We start from the raw sequence: 21,489 nt of genomic DNA, 5'->3' as shown, positions 1-21,489 counted from the left end.
TCAGCATTTCAGCTTGTGCCATTCTCTGCCAGCCAAGGATCACAGGTACCACACTGTCTGAGCCGGGGGCTGCCCAGACACTGCAGCATGGGCAGCCAGCTTGGAAGAGCCAAGCTCCAGAAACATGACTGAAATTTCCATTTCCCAGGAAGTTATATACATATATATATATATATGTGTGTGTGTATACACATATATATATGTGTGTGTATATATATATATGTATATGTATATATATAACTTTTTCTTAAGAGCTTGAAAATATCTGAAGCACCAAGCTTTCTTATGAATCAGAAATTCTCAACTCAACAACTCTAACTGGAACCCCATTTATATTTATTTCTGGACTTTGATATTTGATGATGAGGTGTTAGAGAAACACAGCTATTTTAACACCTGCTTTCAATCCAGTTAATAACTTTGCACCTGATACATTCTTTCCCATTAAGTCAAATTTATGCTAATGCTGTCCTGATTAGCAAATACTATTTAAAGCTGGTGTATGGGATGATTTCTGAATGAAGTAGGTGTCTAGACTTGGTGAATTTCAGCTATCAGATATGAAGTTCACAAACTATCGATAGGTATCTCTGCAAAACAGTGGAATAGCCTGCAGGATGTCAAGTAGTGACAATTATGGAGAGATTTTTCTCATGCTGGGGAAATCTGCTTTTACTAAACACAACACAATCTCTAGTATTGAAAACCACAGAACTCCAATGTTAAAGTTACTTTATGAGAAATTCAGTTAGCCTCAAGAAACTCACTCAATTCTGAAGATAAAGGTCTTGAAACACAAGGCATGTTCTTTAAACAGCTCCCAACCTGGACTGCACAGGCTGTGCTCTACAGGGCTCAATGAGAGGTGAAGCAAAGGACACCGAGCTGACAGGCTCAGCGTGACACTGGGGATCTTCTTTGGCAGGAGCAACATCCCTGGCTTCTCTGCACCACATGTCATACCATGGTGTGGGCAGACCTGAATTCATTCTACAAATCATACTGGATCCTGAAAAACATCTTTTCTTTCTTCCTTTTTCCCCCTCTGAACAATGCTTTTGGCAATAACTTCACATCTCCAACGTTCTGCTACTCTTTAGGATCCAGAAAAAGCAGCAAAGGCACAGAAGGGATTGCTCTCCTTCAATTCATTTGTGCTCTGAGGGAAACACCTAATGATGCATTTACAGCATGCTGTTTTCAAAGCATTATCTATTAAAATATTAATAACCTATGCATCTCACCCCATGGTGAAACAGGTGATTTCATATTTCTACTACATTACAGAAGCAAAAGTACTTAGAAGGATGATTTTCAGAGCTGAACACAAGAAGCAAATCATCATGCTCAACAGTCAGAAGATGATATCTCACATCAATCAAGATATATCATCTAGTTCTAAGGCACTAAGGAAAAAGCACATTCTAAAGAAGACAGCCTGCACAGCTGTGTAGGTTTTTTTCAAGCACAGCAACTGGATCAATAGTCACCTTACATGGGAAGCATTGCTGTATTTGTTTTAGAATCAGAGAAACTGCTGCACATTAAACCAATTGCTTAAAGCTATTTGATACCTTCTGGCAACATGGCAGAGAGTTCAGACTATGTAACCTGCAGGTCAAGCCTGTCACACAGAAAAGCAACTACTATTTTCTTCTAAAATGGCAATGCTGCTCCTTATCTAGCACATGAGAAGCAAGTTCATGTCCTTTTCTCTCTCTGCCCACACTCTTGCCTTTCTGACAAGCATCCTGGTTCTCTGAGTCCTGGGATAACAGTGAGTAGAATCTCCCTTTCTAGCTGAAGCTGGTTTTCTCTAAAAAAATAAAAAAATCAAACCAAACCAAACCACAAAAAAACAGTAAAAAAAATGTAGCCCACTTTGGGCTAGAAAACAGTTATATGCTTGTAGATAAAGTATTCAGCTAGAAGTCAGTCCTGCTTAATGTCATGTTTAATGTGCTTCAGTAATCAATAAATTCAAGTCTCCAGGCAAAGGCTGATGGCAAATATCAGGATACAGTAACATTTTTGTTACACATCTTCTGCTGGAGCATGTCTTTGTATTTTGGCTCTGTAAGGCAGCTGGAGCTCAACTTTGCTGTGCCATTCTATATTTCTGCTTTTAACCCTTAATGCCTGCCCTGAGCAGGATGCTAAACCCTCTATTAGAATTATGTATTTATGCCATATCCTCACTTTGCAACCTCCTACCCAGTAACTCACTGGCCAGGAGACTCCCACTGTTCAGGCAGACCTTAACTCTCTATTTGAGGGAGATGTAAACACATTTTCCCATGTTAGGTGCTAGTTTAACTACTAATTAACTTAATGTGTAGTATTTTCATTTTTTTTCTGTTGCAACTCTTCCACACTTAGGGGATATTTAATTCACTGTTGTCTCTGAGAAAAAGAAAGATACAGAGAATGATTCAGTAATTTAGTGGCTGAGAGGGAAAAGACCTGAATTTCCATCTGCCTCACATAAGCATTTTATAGGCTATATATAGGCTTCAGCTCTTTCCAGAAGGGTTGGATTAGAGGCAAAAAAATGCAGCAAGCTAGAAATGATCTGACAAAAAGGATGTTACTGGTGAAGACTCTGTAAGAGAGTACTCAGCAGCAGCAAAGGGACCTGATACAAAATGGAGGAAGGGGACAACAGAGACACGGCATTTTGAGGGGCAAAGTGTAGAGGTGCACTCTTGGTCCCAGGAAATCGGGCTCTGCTTTTCTGCAGGTACTTTGGATCCAACTCTGACCTCCCCAGAGCATCTCACCACCTACACTCGAGTGGGAAAGTTCAGGTTTCCTCACTGAGAGGTCTCTGCCGCCTGTACAGCTTTATTTCAGACAGAAACACGTACTCTCAGAGAAAGTTCACGGGGCGAGTTCCGGCTATGGCAGTGTCCATTCAGTCAAAACGCTCTAAGAGCTTTTTAGTCTCCCTCAGCAGCGGCCTGGAGAAAGAGACAATGTCCCAAGGACACGGGGTGCCCGATCTCACGGACCTGCAGATCCCTTGGCCGTGTTTTGGGGTACTTGCCACCGCTGGGTTGGTAACACACGGGCAGGGGTGTCCGATCGCTGGGCTGTGCGTTCCGGGGGTTCACACAGCGGGAGAGCGGCGGGCTCCGGGGCACCCGCACCCATCCCGGGCTCCGGGGCACCCGCACCGCTCCCGTCCCCTCACGGCCGGGGGGGGGCGGGGCGGGGCGGGGCAGCGCGCGCTCAGGTGCGCGGCTCGCGCCGGGCCCCGCCCTTGCCCCGGGCACCACCTGGGGGGCGGGGTCAGGCATCAGCGGATGGACACATCACCTGCTGTGCCCGACTGACCCCTCATGCCCCGGCACGGCGCCGTGCCCTTCTAAAGCCAGGACGGCGTGGTTTGCTCGTTGGGAAGCGCCGCGGAGGGGCGACATCGCGGCGCGGCCTCGGGGACCCGGCGGACTATTTGTCACCCGCGGCTAAGGGACTGTCGTGGCCAGGGTGGGCGTGTGCGCGCGCGCCATCCCGGTAGCGGGCGGGGAGGGAGGCGGAGGCGTCCGCGTCCGCAAGTAGTTCCGGTTGAGGAAGTCGGCGCTCGCGGCCGCCGGTTCCCGTGGCCGCGCCAGGGCAGGAGCGTTCCCGGCCCCGCTCCAGCCCCGCTCCAGCCCCGCCATGGCCACCCGCTCCTGCCGGGAGAAGGCGCAGAAGCAGAACGAGCAACACCAGGCCATCCTGGCCAAGCTGCTGCGGGAGGAGGACAACAAGTACTGCGCCGACTGCGAGGCCAAAGGTACGCGGGGCGGGGGGCGCGGGGCCCGGCCCGGGCTCGGCGCTGCCCCGGCGGGTCCCGGCTCGGGGAGGCCGCAGGGCCCCGCTCGGGGCCGCGCCACGTCCGCAGGGGCGGCGGGACCGGCGGGCGGCTCCTCCCGACAGCGGGCCCGGGGGCGGTGGCAGCGGGGTCGGGCGCAGCGGCGGCGCAGACAGACACACTAACAGACAGACTGACAGACAGCCTGACCTTTCGATGTGAGCCGTGCTCCGCTCCTTCCTGAGCTGGGCTGCCGCCGCCTCGTCCAGCGAGGAGCCCCCAGCCGGGCTTTATGCAATGACTGGCCCAGCCCTTTCCTGAAGTTTCACGGCCGCGGCCGCTTCCTGCGCTGCCAGGTATCGATCTGGAGCGGGCCGTGGCCTTCGGGAAGGGACTGGCCGATGCCAGGGGTAGGTGCCAGATGAGCTGGATGTCGGCTGTCCAAAACAATACACCCTGCCCTGCTGACTCAGTCAGAATGCCGGGCTCTGTGAATCTGGATGTCTCAGTCTGGTTAAACGTGTCACAGATGTGGCTTTGGCGATGAATAGAATTTTAAAGATTGTATCACTGGCAAATCTTACAGTGCTTTAATTTTGTTTTCCTGCACAAAAGTAGATATATATTTGCGTTTGTATTTACCTTGGATTCTGTGGCTTTCAAATGGAAATTTGTTGCACATCCCTCTTTCATCTAGAGTCAATTTATTATGATCTTGTTCTAGGTAAGGTGGCTGCACAGTAAGTTATTAAGTCTGATGCTTCCTGAATAACAATTGGAGTTCACGGTGTATGATTAATGCCAGAGCTGCCTTGTGCAGTCCTTCTCCACATAAAGTGGAGGTGAAGTGTGAGTGAGCTTCGTTTGAGCAACCAGAAATGGCACTGTTTCTAAATTCTCTTCCCATCTGTGTGTGCTACTGGATTTCCCTGTGCACACAAGTCATGCCATGCACAATCACAGAGAAGACTGTATTGTCTTAATGTAAACTCTTAGAAGTACGTGATATGGATTGCACCAAAGATAATGGGTCTGTATATTTTGTAAATAACTCTGCCTAACCATTTCCAAACACAGCTCCTCTTGCCCCCTGACAGCTGGTTACCATGTAAATGACTCTTCATAACCAGTGGCTCTCTGGAAAAAGCACATTTGTATGTTTCATCTGTTATTGGCACTTTTATTTTCATGCTGAATGCTGCTTGGTGTTGCTTGCTGATGGAATTCCACATGTAATTGTTCTGTAGCTTCAGCCTGAGGCCTGTGTTGCTCAAGATTGGAGTCCAGAATTCTCCAATCACTTGTCCCATCTTCCAAGTTTTCTCTTCTAACTCTGGCTTAGTTAAAATGTTTGCACATCTCTGTAACCCTGAGTGCTCTGTATCTTTTGCCCTTTCAGTTCAGCAGTGCTGGCACTTTCAGCTTCTTTTTCCTTATATTTGTGTTAATAAGTGGTTTTATTCACTGTTCTTTTCTTTGGTGCTTTCTTTCATAAGATCAAGCTTTGGTGTATCTTGAATTTGGTTTTCTTTTTCCTGTTCAGGTTCTGGAGGACCTACCAATACCTTCACCAGGCTGTCTTCTGCTAGTACATGTTCATTCAGTTTTCAAATTTCTAGTAAACTGTTTTACGTAGGTACCTACTAAAATCTGATGGCACTTTTGAAGGCCATCAGATTTTAGTAGGTACTTTTCTCTTTTGCTTTCTCTGTAAGCCAGAAGCATGGCTTGCCTTCACCCTGTCTCCAGGAAAGGTGGCATGAAAATACTGGATGATGCAATGTGAGGGACTTGTGGTTTGGCAGTTCCTTTTTTATTTATTCTGTTCTTCCCTTCAAGTTTAATGTGTGTTTGCTTCATTCTGTTGTAGCAATTTTGATTTTAAATCCTGTATCATATTAGCTTGTAGTGCTGTCTGACTTTGCCTGTACTGTGTATGTTTGGGGGTTTTTAATAGTTGGAAGGAAGAGTGTGGAATGATAAATTTGCTTTGGTTGCAGCTCTTCTAAAGGACTTGACCGAGATGTGGCCATATATACACAGTTTGTGGAGATTTTTACTTGAAGTTTAGGAAGCTTCCTTCAGGGAAGGAGGGTTGTGTGAACAATGTTGAGATGCTTCCACTATACCCTGAAGTCTGGATTTCTATGTACCTCCAGAAGACAGCTCAGAAAAAAAGGAAACATAATCAGTTGTTAAGTTGAAAATCAAGCTTATCATGAGCATGCAGTGCCACTGTTGAACTCTGCTTAAAGGCTGCAGCCAGCTGTTTTTTCCTAATGTGTTTCATGTTTAATCCATGGTGTGTGAGTGCTCATGACTTGCTGCTGCCTGGCAAAGCTGTAGTTTTGCTAGTCCTGGAATGCAGAGCTGTGTGAGGCAGCAGCTATTAACGTGGCTCTGCTAGCTAACCAGAGCCTGCCAGCTGTCTGGCATTCCCCAGCCTGTGAGATCTCCTTCACCTCTTGCAACACTGGCAGCATCCCTTTCATCTCTAGTCCTGTTTGTTATTAGTCTGGAGTTTCCTATGGTCATTTCCACTGGAGAGCCTCTTGATCCTGGATTCTGCAGAAATTAACACGACAAAATGTTAACGACTTCTCTTGTGTCAGCCCTAGTTTGGCATGTCTTTGGTTTTCTTCATGTAATGTATTATTTTTTTCTTTTCAATGTTGTCCACTTTAGTTTCTGTTACTTTCCTCTCTTGTGTGCACTTTGCTCCTTTGTCTGTCCTTCTCCCTTCTGTTGCTCAGTAGGAGGTTCCAAGTTCTGTGTTTTGTTTCTTTTTCTGTTCACATGATTGTGGGGTAACATCTTCATGATTAACTCCAGTTGTTTTAACTGAGTTGCAGTTGTCTTGGATCTTATTCTGTCAGTACCTAAAAACATCCTTTCAGTGTGGTGTTTCAGATTGCTGTCATTTCAGCATGAGCACTTAACTGAAGATAATTCCTTTCTCTTACCCTAGATATTATAGTATCTCTTAAACCTGAAGTGTTATATTTACCCTGGGCTTCTTTTCAGATAGTCACATCCAAAGGTTGTTGAAATCTTGCAGATTATACTTGTCTATCTAGCTGCTATTCTTTGAGGCTCTGAGAATTCTTAAGTAGCCAGACATAATTTTAAATCTTACCAATATCCTTTTGACTCTAAACAATGTATGTATGGTTCTATTGGCATATTTGCCACTCATTACTCTCATTGCATCTACTGTAATGCTATGTTGAACTCTTCCTTCATATATTAAGGCTTCTTTCATATCAATATAATGCTGGCTTTTACTTCTTGCATCAAAAAGGGGATAGAGGATCTCACTACCATCCTGTCACTCCTAAGTCACTGAGTTAGCTTTCCTTGCCCATGTATAGGAATGCCATGTGCATTGCCAGCAAAGAAGTTTGAAGCGTGCACCTTTCCAGTATTTATTGAATGCTTGCTCTGTGTAAGAATTAGAAAAAGCTATTTCTTGGTCATCCTCAAAACAATCTGTCATTAGCAGTGGTCTTTTATCAAGAACAAACCTATCCTTTGATTTGTGGTCTGCTTCTTCAAGTGTGAGGTATGCAGATACATTGCATGGCTTTGTAAGGTGAGGAATACAGCTGAGAACACATCTGCCAGAGTAGTATTAAGTAATAATTAGGATTGCTGACCCTGGAAATAGTTTCTAGAAGTGATTTTTATTTTGTATTTGACTTTTGCCTGTTCAAATAGTTGCTCTGAATCTGACTGTTGCTGCTAAAATGTGTTGGAAACTACCTGTTGTAGGGCCATACGGTGGTTGCCATATGTCACCTTCAAATTGTAAATCTTGCAGCTGTCAGAGAGATGAGATGACACTTCTGTGGGGAGGAAGCCTGAAAATGAAAGGTTCTGGAACTGTCTTTGCAATCACTGAGACTTTGGAAAGAGTGAGGAGGCTGATATGACATTTGACAAGGCAGTCTTGTCTGTGTACTGTCTGTTCTTTACATCTCTGTGTGAACAGCTGTCTGCATAAGGAGCTCATGTCTTCCCAGTGTTCTGTTACTAGGAGGAGTTACACTACTGTTTCTGATACTTGTAGGAAATAGCAGGGTATGTTGACAGTAGATTAAGCCACCCTGAAGTTTTGAAAGAGAGGAAACTGAAATTCCTTTGTGATCCTTTTGTTTGTATAACTAAGTAAAGCTGGCAGGAATTGGAAGGATGTAGGAGAAGCTGTATCAGGTATGCAGACTATGCTGAAAGCTATTGTAAAGCATTTGAATTTTTCTTACTTTTCACTGTAGAGGGAGGGTAATGCATTTTTAAAATTGTTGTTTCAATCCTGATATTTGAATCCCTTAAGCAATAACACCTCTTAGAAATCTGTCAAATTAAGCCAAAATAAAAAAACCTCAAAGTGTTAACGTCAGTTGGGGACCCTTTGGCTATAGGGGCTATAATTTGCCATTTCTGCCCTGCTTATGACATGCTGGAAGTCTTCTAGACTTGTGTTCTTATTGCTTGACAGCAAGGCTGGTGTTGTTAGGATGCTGATATCGAATACTGAATCAAGTACTTAGAAGTTGAAGTGTGTGATGAAGCACAAAAGGAGATTAGTTTCAAACATGATTAGGAACAGTAATCAGTCTTATGCTCCCCATTTACAGAGGCAGCTGCCCTAGACCAGGACTGGTGGCCTTCAGTTTGCAGGCTTGCTTGCTTAGATGGACAGTATTTTGATTTTGCTGAATATCTTGTCCCCTTCTAAGAAAAAACAATGTGAATGTTCTCTGGCATACCTTTTCTGTCTGCTGTGCTTGTATTTGGATGTTGTCTTTAAGACCAATGGATTGACTACTGAAGTCTGTAAATTCATCTCCCTATCAAGAAAGCAATTACCTGAGCTGTCAACTGCTTTAGATTTTTTTAAAACCATAATCAAGTTAAAATAACATAATTGGAAACTTGCAGACCTTAGTGTAAACAACTGTAGATGTTTTGGGCCTTCAGAAAAGGTGAATAAATTTCTGTATCAGAGGAAGTGTTCTGGGGGATTTTTTGGGGGTTTTTTTGTTTTTGTTTGCTTACTTCATGCCTGATAGTGCTTGAAGCCTGTATAAATGATCTGTTACCAAAATCACAGTACAAAGAAGCACATTGACACTGTTGCTTGTTCAACCAGATTAAAATTGGTTTACTTTGGTTATAATATTAATGAGAATACTTTTCAGTATTTATAGTTGTACTGTACAGTCACTGAATATCTGTGTGTGATTGAAGACTTGGCCTTCTGTCTGAAGAGTGGCAGGTACAGGCCCTGGGGAGTGTGGAGAGAGACTCAACAGGAAAGATTGGTACTAATATTTGTGTAGCTAGAACTTAACTTTAGTTCCCTAACAGCTAACCAATCCCAAGCATGATTGGTTTCTTTTCTCTCCGCCTTAGCAGTGGGAGAGAAAAGAAATATAGTTTAAGTGGGCAAACTAGCTATGTTAAGAAATCTGGAGTATCCCAGATGTGTTTACAGCTGTTCAAACTCTTGTGTAGACATTCAAGTCTTGCATATGATCTCTTCTATTGCTGGGAGACCAACTTAAATATTTGTTTGATCACTTTTTGTGAAGCTGCCCTGTTGTTTACTTGTTTGATGTCTGGTCTTTTAAGTGCCTTAATCTTGCCTGTATACTTTAATAGCTAGTGTACTTCTTTCCCAAGCAGATGGATAACTCTTACAGCTCACTGCCCTCGGCCTGTGCAAGGCATCAGCCCTTGCCTCACTGTCAGGGTAAGAAAGCTTTGTGACAGCTCATTGACAGAGCTCCCACCAGGGCAAGACACTGGCTGCTGTACCTCCTCAGGGGAAAATCTTTCCTGTCTTCCTCCTCAGGTGGAGAAACCCCTGAGAGTACACTAGGGGAATAGAACACATGGATTATGCTGGAGGTCAGTTCCACACATCATCTCTGGTGCAACTTCTAGTCCTATATTGAGGTTCAAGCACAAAGTACTAATTTACTGCTAGCTGATTGTGCTCTAAGGATATTCTGTACCAGTTGTTGTAAATAGATGTTACTGCAGGTCACTCAGATCAAGAAATTGCTGGTGTTTCTTTGTGTGTTTCTGTTGCAGGGTTCACATTGTTTCGGTAAGATAAGCTTGGGAAAGATCATGCGAGTGTAACAGACTGGAATATGAATTGACAGATACAACTGGAGGCCTCTGGCTCTCCAGTGGGGCTTTGCAATACCCTTCCTTAAGGAATAATGAAGGCAAAGCATTTTGATTCAGGGTTGTTCTTACTTAAGCTTAGCTAACGAAATTATATATCTTGAGCTCTAATAATAGTAAGGAGCTGTAGCACTAGAAGTCCCAGTGATAATCTGGTACTTAGCTGCTAGTTTTCTGGCCTTTTTGTCAAAGACTGCCTTCAGAAACCCTCAGGGACCAGAACAACTTTAATCTCTCTTGGGACTGGATAACCAGGGGTTTTTTGTGATTTCCTGCTACAAAACAAAACTACCTCAATGCTCTCATTCCATGTGCTCTTACCTGTGGCTGACACTGTTTGGATGAGAGTGAAGCTTAGAAATTAGTTGCTATTGCAGCCCTGAGAAGGATAATTGTCTCCCCCAAGGAAAGAGCCCTTAAGACAACTCATTTGGTGGGAAAAAAGTACAGCAGCCCTAGCGTAGGACTTCTGAATGGATTGTGGCAGTGTTGGGTGACGCTAGTGGCCTCTGTAAGGAAGGGTGACTCTTTTGGACTCTTACAGTGCAGAAAAATATTTTCAAATAAGTCACAGGAAATAAGTTTAGCTTGTAATAGAACTGGATTGTTTGCAAAATTGAAGGCTTTTTTCCCCAAAGTGGATGCAATCTTTATTCTTCAGGACTTAAATTAACCTGACTGTGTGAGACCCAAAGCAGCATGATTTAACTTTGAACTTAGCAGTGCTTTGACAACAGGCCAGACTTGGTGACCTCCAGTGATCCCTTTCAACCTAATTATTTGTGACTACTAATAGAAGTATTTGTGGGACTTCTTTTTTAATTTTTTTTTATTATGTTGCAAATCTTTAGATCCTCTGAGGTGTATTATACAGATGCAGAAATCCTTATGTGCTTAGTTTGCTGCCCTGTGTTCAGAAGTTATTGGCAGTCTAAGCTGTTTCTGTTGTGTGACCCATAAGGATGGGACAGTTCCTGAAAAGTGATTATTGCTATTGATGAGACCATGCTCTTGCCTTTTTAAAGTGCAAAACACCCCAGTTCTTTTGGTCAGGGCTACAGGTGTGTGTTCAAGTGGTCCTGAAGCTGCAGTTCTGCCACCCTTCAATGATGTGCTCCTGCTGGATGCTGTTTGTACACTTGGTCTTTGCTTTGTGCCTGAATTTCCTTTTGCAGAATGGAACGATGCTGTGTTCCATCTTTGGTCTGGATGCTATAAAGAAGAAAGAGCAGCTGTGCTGCAGTCTGTATCATGTCCTTGTACATGAAGGAAGCAATTAGATATATCAATGTGATATGCAGACTTCTAGGGAGGTTCCCTTTCCTGGAAAGGTGACTCCTCCTTTAATGCATGCATCCTATAGGATTTAAGAGAGTCAATTATCAGACATTATCAGGGAGTAGTCAGCAGGTGATTTAGCTCAGGTGTCACATTGTCTTGGACTGGCTTCATAAGGTTCATTTCAGCATGATTCAGCTTTACTTTAAGAACTCTGGTGCTTCACAGTGTCTCTTGTGGCCACAGCTAAATTCTCCTAGACATAATGATTTTGCCTTGTGAACAGGCAAAGTTGTTCAGTGATCTCTTATTTTGTGTTGAGGTGGTTCTGAAGAGTTAGGCTGATGAACCCATGACTAGTTAAATCCATCTTCACTGTACTGGCAGCAGGTTGTTTTGAGGTATTATGGCAGAATAAAATGAGTTAGGACTGAGCTATGATTTTTTTATTGGCATTGATGAGTGGGATAGCTCACAGCTGGAGGACTGCAAAGGGTAAGTACAGGTGCTTAGGAAAGGCAGGCTGGGATGGTGGTAAAGGGGAGTTGCTGTGAGAGCAGTGGGGCTGCTGTAGCTTTACCTGGAGATGGGTGAGCCAGTTGAGAGCTTATGGGTCAGGAGTAGTAATGAGGATTTCCTCAGACAACTCAAGCCTAGTGTTCACAGGCTTTCTTGCTAATAGGGTGCTTGGACCTCTCTTATTATTTTCTGGGGAGAAAACACAGCAGGGAGTAAGTAATCAAGGAAGTTTCTGGCATGCATTGATGCCCATATCTCAAAACAAGTGCTTGCAAACAAGCAGTGACAGGTTGAAGATGTAAAGGTTAGGAGTAGTCTCGGCTGCAGTGGTCATGAGGTAGAAGAGTTCAGGATCTGAACTGGAGACAGCAAAGCAAAGAGTAGGATTACAGCCATAATCTTCAGAAAGGAAGATTTTCTTCTGTTCAAGGATCTTCTTGGAAGAATCACTTGGGAGCTGGTTCTGAGCAGAGAGAGCCCGGAAAGCAGGTTGACTACTTCTTAAAACTCTGGTGTGGCATATTGCAGTGAATAGGAGATGGTACAGGGGTACCAGGAGTCCTGCTTGAATGAATGAGGAGCTTCTAAACAAGCTCAGACACAAAAACACATACAACAGGTGGAAGCAGAAACATGTTGGCCCAGGGAGAGCCTGGAGACATCATCCAAGCATGCAAAGGTGTCTAGGTCAGAAAGCCAGTGTCCATGTGGAGTTTGATCTTACAAGGTGTATGTGAATGGCAGCAGGGGAGGCATTTACAGATAACTGGCAGAAAAAAGAATGGACAAAATGTAGGCCTGCTGCTGAATGGGGAGGGGAACTGCTCATAAGGGATGTGGAAACAACTGAGACATTCCATGTCTTCTTCACTTTGTTCTTTACTAGTTAGACTTGTTCTCAGCAATTGTAGGCAGGGAAAGCATACTCTCAGTTAGTAGGGAAGGATCAGGATTGGGATCACTGTACACAAGTCTCTGGGCTCTAACAGGATGCAGCCAGGAGTGAGACAGGGTGGTCAGGGTAATTCTGTGGTGATTATCGTTAACTGAGGTCATGGTGACTGGGGGATGGGTTTTGGGGGCTGAACTCAACAAATGTCCTTACTGTCTCTGAAGAGGGCAAGAAGGAGCGTGTAGGGAACCGCAAGCCAGTCTGCTTTGCCTTTGTTACTGGAAAAGTTACAGACCAAAGAATTCTGAAAACACATGAAGAGAAATGATGGGCAGTAGTTGGTATGGGTTAATCAAGGGACTTTAATGTGTGACCAACCTGATAACAGCCTTCCACACTGAACCAAGCAGGATGACCAGCTTGGTGGGTGAGAGCAATGGGTGTTTTCTTACCTTAACCTTTCATGGGGCTTTGGAAACTGTCTTATAACTTCTTCTTTGGTAAGTTGGTGAAATGCTTTCTGGATAAAGACACAGTGAGGTGGACTGAAAATAGCTTAGAGGCTAAAAGGCCAGGCTCAGGGTGGTGATCAGCATCTAAAGGTCAACGGGAGGCCAGTCCCTTTTGGTGTAGCTCAGGGATTGTTATTGAAGCCAGCACTGTTTAACATCTTCATTAACAACCTGTGTGACCGGATAGACCCCTCCCTTGGCAAACCTGATGGGATGCAAAGCTGGGAGGAGTGGTTGATAAACCAGATGGATTTGCTGCTACTTGGGAGCAGGCAAGTGAACACATGGAAGAAATGAGCCAGCAGGAATGTTACGAAGTTCAACACAGGGAAATGCAAAGCTCTGTCCCTAGGGAAGGGATGTTGGCAGTGCAGGAGAGATACTGTGGATCAAAAATTGTCATGAATCAGTAATGCACCCTTGCCACAAAGACATCTTGGACTGAATTTCCAGAAGAGAGTGGTCAGTATGTGGGGGCAAGAGATCCTTTCCTCAGCACTGGTGAGGCTGCATCTGTAGTGCTGTCCTGTCCTGAGCTCCAGAAAGAAACAGGGACAGACTGGAGCAAGTCTGGCAAAGTGGCATGAAGGGGAAGGTCAGTGTGCCTTACAGTCCAGTAGAGACTGAGAGCACTGAGATTGTTTAACCTGGAGGAGAGAAGACTGCTGGGGGGTTCTTAAGCATGTGTATAATAAATACCTGGTGACAGAAAGTAAAGATGATGGAGGCAGACTTGTCTGGGATATCTAGTGATAGGACCAAAAGGCAATGAATACAAATGAAAATACAGGAAGTTCCACTGAAAGATAAGAAGGTTTTTTGTTGTGGTTTTTTTGATTGTTTGTTTTGTTTTTGTTTGGTTTTCTTGGGTTTTTTTTGTTCTATTTTGTTTTGAAGGTTGTTTTGTTTGTCTTGGGATGGCAGGTTTTGTTTGTTTTCGGTTTTTTTATGTGCATGTATGTGTTTCTGGTTTTGTTTTTTTCTCCAGGAAATGCTTAATATGATCAGGTTACCTGGAGAAGCTGAGGAGCATGCAATGTGGAATCCCCAAAAATCTGACTGGGAACAGCCCTAAGCAACCTGCTGTGTTCTCTGTGCTCTGAGCACCAGGGCTTGGACTAGATCTTGTAGGGTCCCTTCCAGTCTCTGCTACTTCAGATCCATTTCAGTTGTTGTATCACTTACAAGCTGATATGGAGTCCCACTGTAGATACCATGTAATTTTTTCCTCGTTTTCCCCAGTGAGCAAGTATCAGTCTAGGTCAATTCAAAGCAGATTCTTTGTTTAAAGTTGAAGTCCTTTATGAGAAAGTGATTAAACAGTAGTAAGTACAGACTGCAGTAGAGCTTTGAGTTTTCAAGAAATACAGAAATCTTTGTGCATCCAGAGACAAAAAGGACTAAATCTAGCCATTTAAAGCAAATTGAGATGCTATGGTAAAAGGGTTACTCATGTGTTGTGTTTAACTGAAATGTTTGTCTAGCTAGGAGAATAACTTCACAACTTTAACTGCTCTGTAGAGCTGGTAGAAAGTTGCTTAGAGCTAGTGTCCCTTGTGTCAGAAATTTCCCTGGATTTTAAAACTACTGGTTTGAACTCCATGTTATGACTAACAGAGATTTCCCTCTGGAAGACTGGGGCAAAAAAGATTCTACAGATTCTACAAAAGATACTACAGATTCCTGGTTTTCTTCAGTTCTGGCCTCTTATTTGATTAATGTTTGAGAGCTTGAGCAATATTAGTTCTCTGAACATATTTCTCCTGAATGGCTTCACAAAAATCCATTCAAACAAAACTGCTTTATTGTCTTAGTGAAAACTTGGCAAATTTAAAATTTGAATGGATACCTATATATATTCATCTTTGTTTACAGTAGACTCTGATTATGTGATATACTGCTAACTCCTGCTTATCTTCCACTTCTTGTCTTGATCACTTTTTGCTTTCTATTACATGATAACCTTGTATGACTGAGTGTATATTCTCAAGGAACTCCTGCCCAGTGCTATGAAACAGCCCAATCAAGAAAACCTGAGTTCCTGCCTTGTTTCCTGCTTGTCCAAAATACTGATGAGATGTGTCTTCCTCTGAGCAGAGAAGCCAGGTGCTTTTCTGCTCTGAGGTAACAATCTGCAGAGGAGGAAGAACTTGGAGGAGCAGAGAACATCCTTGTGCTGCAAGTCTGTGGTAGATGTGGATATAGAGTGCTGATGTTGTAGCTTGTGGAGTTTGTGACAAGTTTTATGTGTGTTTTTTGTGTTCTGCCTATCTCAGTAGCCTTAAACTGTCAATTGCCCCTTTAGTCTCTTCAGGAAAAGTGTTTGTTTGTGGTAGAAGATGGAGAAAAAAAGAGGTAGAGACTGTAGCTCAGTGCTTGCCAGAGTGGAGATGTGGACAGCCCTGTGAGTTGGAGGCAGTGTTGCCAAGCAACTGACTTTGCAGGTGTGGTTTGGTGAAGGAGCAGTTCTTTCTCTAAAAGCTGTGTCAGGCTATGATTTTTTTGTTTAAAAATAAGAAAAAAATGGAGTAGGTAACTTTCTCTCTTGTATGGATGAGAAAAGGAATGCAGTGTTCCACATTCAGCTATTGATTGCTATACAAGAATCTAATGCATTTTTACTGAAGTCTTTGAATGGGAATGAATAAAGTTTCATAGTACAGGACCTCATTGGTAGGATTAAAGGCAGTAGCAGTCCTATAAGAAATTCTGCAAAAGACAATGGAAGTGATTCATCATGTAACCTGGTATTTTTGAATGCAGCTGAACTTGTGGGTGGATTCAAAACATGGCAGTGAGGGACAATCTGGAATGGATGATCATTTGAAATAGCTCCTGGCAATGTGTGCTGAGGCATTTGGGTTTAAATTTGTCATTCACAACAATTTATAGAAGCAACCAAAGTATTGATAAGCAATTATGCTTTTATAATATAGGGACTGATTATCCCATTAAGGTGTGTATATATGGGGTATTTGTTCAGTTACCTGTTATCTGTAGAATGACAGAAATATGCCTTTAAACATGGCAAATGCCACACTTTATGTGCACCATTTAGATTTTCAGAGGAAGTGTGCTTGAGCACTTCAGCAGGGGTGAAACCAGAGGCATGTCAGTAGGACACTGAGTGCAGGCTTTCTGGTCTTTGTTCTCATTGCCAAGTGATGCCTGGGCTGTCCTCAGCGTGAGATGCATTGAGCTGCTGTGCTGGGGTTGGCTCAGAGGGGGGTAACTTTCCCTAGCAGCACTCGTGGTGCTGTGCTTTGCAGCTCTAGGGGGGTGTTGATGTCACAGCAGTGTTTCAGCTGGAGCTCAGCAGTGCAGGTGCAGCATCGAGGCTCTCTCTTCAGCCTCCCCCAAAGGCCACTGGGCTGCAGGGGGTGAAAGTTTGCCAGGGGACGTAGCCAGGACAGCTGACCCAAACAAACCCAAGGGATAGGCTGTAACAAGTGACAAAGCAAAAGCTAACAGGAAGCAGGGGAATGGGGAGGTTTTGCTGTTAGGGTGTTTGTCTTCCAGAGCAACCAACTGTGTACTGAGATCTCACTTCCTAGGAAGTGGATATCACCTGCTGATAGGAGAATAAATATTTTTCTTCTTACTTCTGCATATGGTCTTTGCTTTTCTTTACTAAACTGCCTTTATCTTGGCCCATGGGGGTTTTTATCTTATTTTCTCCTCTTTGGTGGGTACATGATGACCAGACAAGGTTTATGCACCACAGCTGCTGAGGGTTTCTTGTGTGTTCTAAGTACAAAGTAACTGTCATTCTCATGACTGTGAGGCCTTGGTTCCATTTTCTAGGTGTTCTGCAGCATAGAGCTAGCAACTTCTGAAAGAGGTGATGATGCTAAATACCCCTTGAAACTTGTATTTTTCACTGTGATTTCTGTGCAGCTTTCTGGGTGTTCATAGAGTCTCTGCTTTAGAAAGGTTACTCCAAAAATGTATTTGTGGCACAAAAGGATTCTGTGAAATGTTTGGTCTTAAGTGAGAATTTGAAAAATACAGCAGATCCAAGATCTCATGCCTGAGAGGCTTGCAAAGTTTTAAGAGCACATTTGGAGAACTGATAACTTCTCAAGCAACCTTAATCCTGCTTTGAACTCATACTCACAAGTCTGTATTCCAGACTGAATGCAGCTACTGCTTTGGTATTGTATTCCATTTCTCTTCTGGCATCTGAAGAAAATTATATTTTGAGGAAAAATACTGTACAGCTACAACGTATTTTCTACACAAAATACAGAAGATCACTTTGGAAAAATAACTTGCACAAAAAGCCCTCCCAACTTTCTCTCAAATTTTTTGAAATGCAAATCTAGTTAAATCAACTGTGAAGAGCACTACTTAAAAGTAAATTTGTTCTTTCTCTTCTCAGTCACATGCAGCTGATATAATGATGTCTGAGTATTGATGATTGTCTGTCATGCTGGAATGTTTAACTGTGTTAGTTTGAATTATATTTACTTTATTATCATCACGCAGGAGACCAACATAGTTGTAGGAAGGAAGAAGATGCCATTAGAAAAATGCAAAGCACATTTAAGCCTTGAATGTGTGGCATGATGCATTTGAATTGGATAGAAATAAGTTACTTTGTGGTTAAAAACGACAAAATTTTCAAATACTGGACTGAGTTTTTCCTCAAAGAGTTGGTGAAATATGCCTTAGAGTTGTTCAGAACAGCTGAACAAAGCCCAAGCAGCATGATCTCATGATCTGATTAGATCTGATTGAAATATGAAGTTAATCTAAGTGACCTCAGGAAGTCCTTTTATGCCTAGATTATAGCTCCTTTGTTCACTGGCTGAGGAAATACAGAAGTTAACACCTGCTCTTTAAAAGATAGATCTCACAGAGCATAGATACCTTCAGTTGTGTGGATTGGCTCAGACCTAGATTCAGGGAGGGATATTGAAGCACTCCAAGGTGTGATCCATTTGCTGAGACTTGGGCAGAGTGCAGTATTGGGGTGTAGCTACCCTGACATTTGTGGGAAGGGTTTGTGTCTATGACATTGGAGCTTCAAGTGGAGAAAAGGTGTGATTCTGCTTGTCTTCTTCAGCCTGTTCTTTCCCTGGTCTGTTAATTTAGTACCCTGAGCTCCACTGGAAGTTCTGCTCTGAAGATTGACAATATCATTACAGTTAACTCGGGGGTCAAGACAAGAGATGACAGTGCCTCACAGTGCCTGAGAACTGTGGTATATTAGTGTTTGAGGGTGGGCCAGTGAGCTCTCTGTACGTAAGACATGAATGGTGCAGCCTAAAAATCTCCTTGATCTGTTCTACATAACCTGAAGAGGAAGTGAGACAGTATGTAGAGGAGGAATGTAGATTAATGTCTGCAGTGGATGTGGATGCCAGTGGGATGGCAGAGAGACTCAGAAGAGTAATATTAAGAACTCATGAGTTGATACAAAGACAAGTAAAGCAAAAGCTGTGCCCACATGCAAGGCAAAATAAGGAATTAATTCACTACTTAGCATCAGCAGGTGGGTGTTCAGCCTTCTCCAGGAAAGCAGTTCCATCACACGTAATAGTTATGTAGTTACTCACTCCAAATGTCTCTTTTTCCTTCATACTCCAGTTTTTATTGCTGAGTACAGTGTTATATGCCATGTCCCTTTGGTCAGATGGGGTCAGATGTCTCAGCTGTGTCCCCTTCTGGCCTCTTGCTCACCCCCAGCCTGGCAGGACAGTCTGAGAAGCAGAAAAGGCCTCAATGTTATTTATTATGTAAGCACTGCTCAGCAATAGCTAAAACATTGGTGTGTTATTGACACTGATTTGGTCTCAGATTCAGAACACACCACGTAGGGCTTTCTATGAAGAAAATAAACTCCATCCCCACACAAACGAATATAGCAGAGAGGATTGGTACATGAAACAATCTGGCTGTCATTATAGATTATTTCAGGATATTTCTACTGTCTAGAGGCTGAAATTTGGCACTTTACTTTGCCTGCTCATAGCTGCTTGAACAGCCATGTGTACTTTTTGCTCAGTATAGACTGACTGGGTGGCCAGGCCCAGAGCGTGGTGAATGGAGTCGCATCCATCTGGTCACTCGTGGGGTACCCCAGGGCTCAGTCTTTGGTCCAGTCCTGTTTAATATCTCTATCAATGATTTGGATGAGTGTCTTGAGTGCACCCTCAGTCAGTTTACAGATTATACCAAATTAGGTGGGGCTGTTGATTTGCTAGAAGGAGGCAGGAAGGCTCCACAGAGGAATCTCAACGGGCTCTATCCGTGGGCTGAGGTCAGTTGTATGAGAATCAACAAGGCCAAGAGCTGGGTACTGCCCTTGGTCACAACAATGCCCTGCAGTGCTACAAGCTGCCTGATGGAGGAGGACCTGGAGGTGCTGGTTGGCAGCAGCTGAACGTGAGCCAGGGTGTGCCCAAGCAGGCCAGTGGCATCCTGGCCCTTATCAGCCACAGTGTGGCCAGCAGGAGCAGGGCAGGGATTGTGCCTCTTTGCTTGGCACTGCTGGGGCTGCACCTCAAATCCTGTGTCCAGTTCTGGGCCCCTCACTGCAGGAAGGACATTGAGGTGCTGGAGTGAGCCTAGAGAAGGGCAGCAGAGCTGGTGAAGGGTCTGGAATGCAAGTCCTGTGAGGAGCAGCTGAGGGAGCTGCAGGTTGTTTAGTGTGGAGAGGAGGATGCTCAGGGGAGCTCCAATCACTCTGCAGTTCTTTGAAAGGAGGTAGCCAGGTGAAGGTTGGCCCTTTATCCCAGGCAGCCAGTGCCAGGACAGGAGGAAGTAGCCTCAAATTGTGCCAGGAAAGGTATAGAATAGATATTGGGGAAGATTTCTTCACTGAAAAGTTGGTCAGGCATTGGAACAGGCTGCTCAGCTCCACTGCCTGAAGTGCTGAATCATCATCATCATCCCTGGAAGTATTAAAGTGCAGGTGGATGAGGTACTTGGCCCTGTTGGGTTAATGGTGGAACTTTTAAAATGCCTCTTGTTGGAGGGGTTATGGGAGTTCATTTACCATCTTTGTTAAGTGTGAGAAAGCACATCCCTGGAGTCATTTGGGACTGCACAGAGCTTGTGCAGTTTTGGAATGTTTATTTAAGGATCTCTTCAGTTATATTTGGGAGAAAAGGAAAGGAAAGCTGACTAATGCAATTGCTAGATAATGTCTCTGCTAGAGAAAGGTTCATTCTTGTTTATGGCAAACAGGCTACATGATAAGCCTGTCTGGAAACAAATCTTATCTCTGAGGTTTTTGTCATAGTTAAAGGAAGAACTTTAATTACTGACTGAAGGGTGTTGGTTTTTTTGAAGCAGGTGTTTATATAATCTTTGTCCTTTGCCTCAGTGTGCAGAGGGGTTATTACATCCTAACAGAGTAGTGTAGGTTTATAAATTTCCTTTTCTTTTTAGTGATGCTTTTACTTAATGCTTAGCTATCAGCTTATGAAAACATGTTGTAAGAGCTCACTGTTGCCCATTTTCCTTTTATTTCTGCATATAAAAGGAATATAAATTGTAAACTTAAAACAGTGTTTTAGCATTTCCTTGCTGAAAAGGGAAAAATTGCAGTCAAGACCTGCTCCAGAAGCTTCCTACTAATACTGTAATATACTATATAACCTTGTCTTTTTTATAGAGCACCAAATGCTGCTAACAGGAAATGACAGCTTGCACACCTTATTCTTGCAGCCTGAACTCTGACACAAGCAGTCTTTCTCTTCACGAGTGAGCAGGCAGGATAAAATTGGAGTGCTACCCCTTAGCCACATGGAAATTTTATTTCTGAGGCTGTTAGGTTATTGAATGTACCAGGCTTGGCACCCCTGCCATCTCTGGTACTTGGGGCACTGACTTTACTTTCCAAAGGGTGCTGTAGCAGCCAGCAGGCTGGTAGGAGTGCTGTGGCTGTGTCCTGTGCATGTGTTCTCCTGTACAGTCACCAACACGGGCTCAGGCTGTCCAGGCGTGGTTGCCAGCCAAGGTCAGGAGCTGCTCTGTTGACAGTTCAGAAGCTGATTATGATTCTGCTTACCTGGCTTGTGTGGGGATGGGTGAAAGCCGAGGTGTGAAGTACTTCCAAGCCAGGAATGCGAGCTCTGGAAGATGGTTTTAAAGGAAGTTTCATTGCAGAGCACTCAGTTATGTTGATATTTTCATTTAAAATAAGTGTTTCAATGAGGTAGATGTTCTTTCTAAATCCTGTCATCTTATTTCTAAGATAAATGAGGTCTTGGGGGAGCAATTCCCATAAAAATCATAATCTCCTTTTTTTTCTAATTTACACGAGGAGGAATCAACTGTGTGTT

General features: G+C 43.6%; 1 protein-coding gene across 2 annotated transcripts in view; it reads left to right on the top strand.

The window, feature by feature from the left end:
* Window positions 1–3,552: 3,552 nt before the first annotated feature.
* SMAP1 (small ArfGAP 1) overlaps window positions 3,553–21,489 on the top strand; it is a 91,520-nt gene continuing 73,583 nt past the window's right edge. For both annotated transcript variants that reach the window (XM_054280594.1, XM_054280592.1), the window contains exon 1: window positions 3,553–3,778. In XM_054280594.1, coding sequence (XP_054136569.1) covers window positions 3,661–3,778 — 118 coding nt within the window. In that variant the 5' untranslated portion in view covers window positions 3,553–3,660. The remainder of the gene's footprint in view (window positions 3,779–21,489) is intronic.

The sequence above is a fragment of the Melozone crissalis genome, unplaced genomic scaffold, assembly GCF_028551555.1.
Source record: "Melozone crissalis strain CALT ecotype California unplaced genomic scaffold, PUWL_Pcris_2 ptg000027l_1, whole genome shotgun sequence".
In the NCBI taxonomy this organism is placed as follows: Eukaryota; Metazoa; Chordata; class Aves; order Passeriformes; family Passerellidae; genus Melozone; species Melozone crissalis.
The sequence above is the reverse complement of the archived record's forward strand: the minus strand, read 5'-3'. Positions and strand labels throughout refer to the sequence as shown.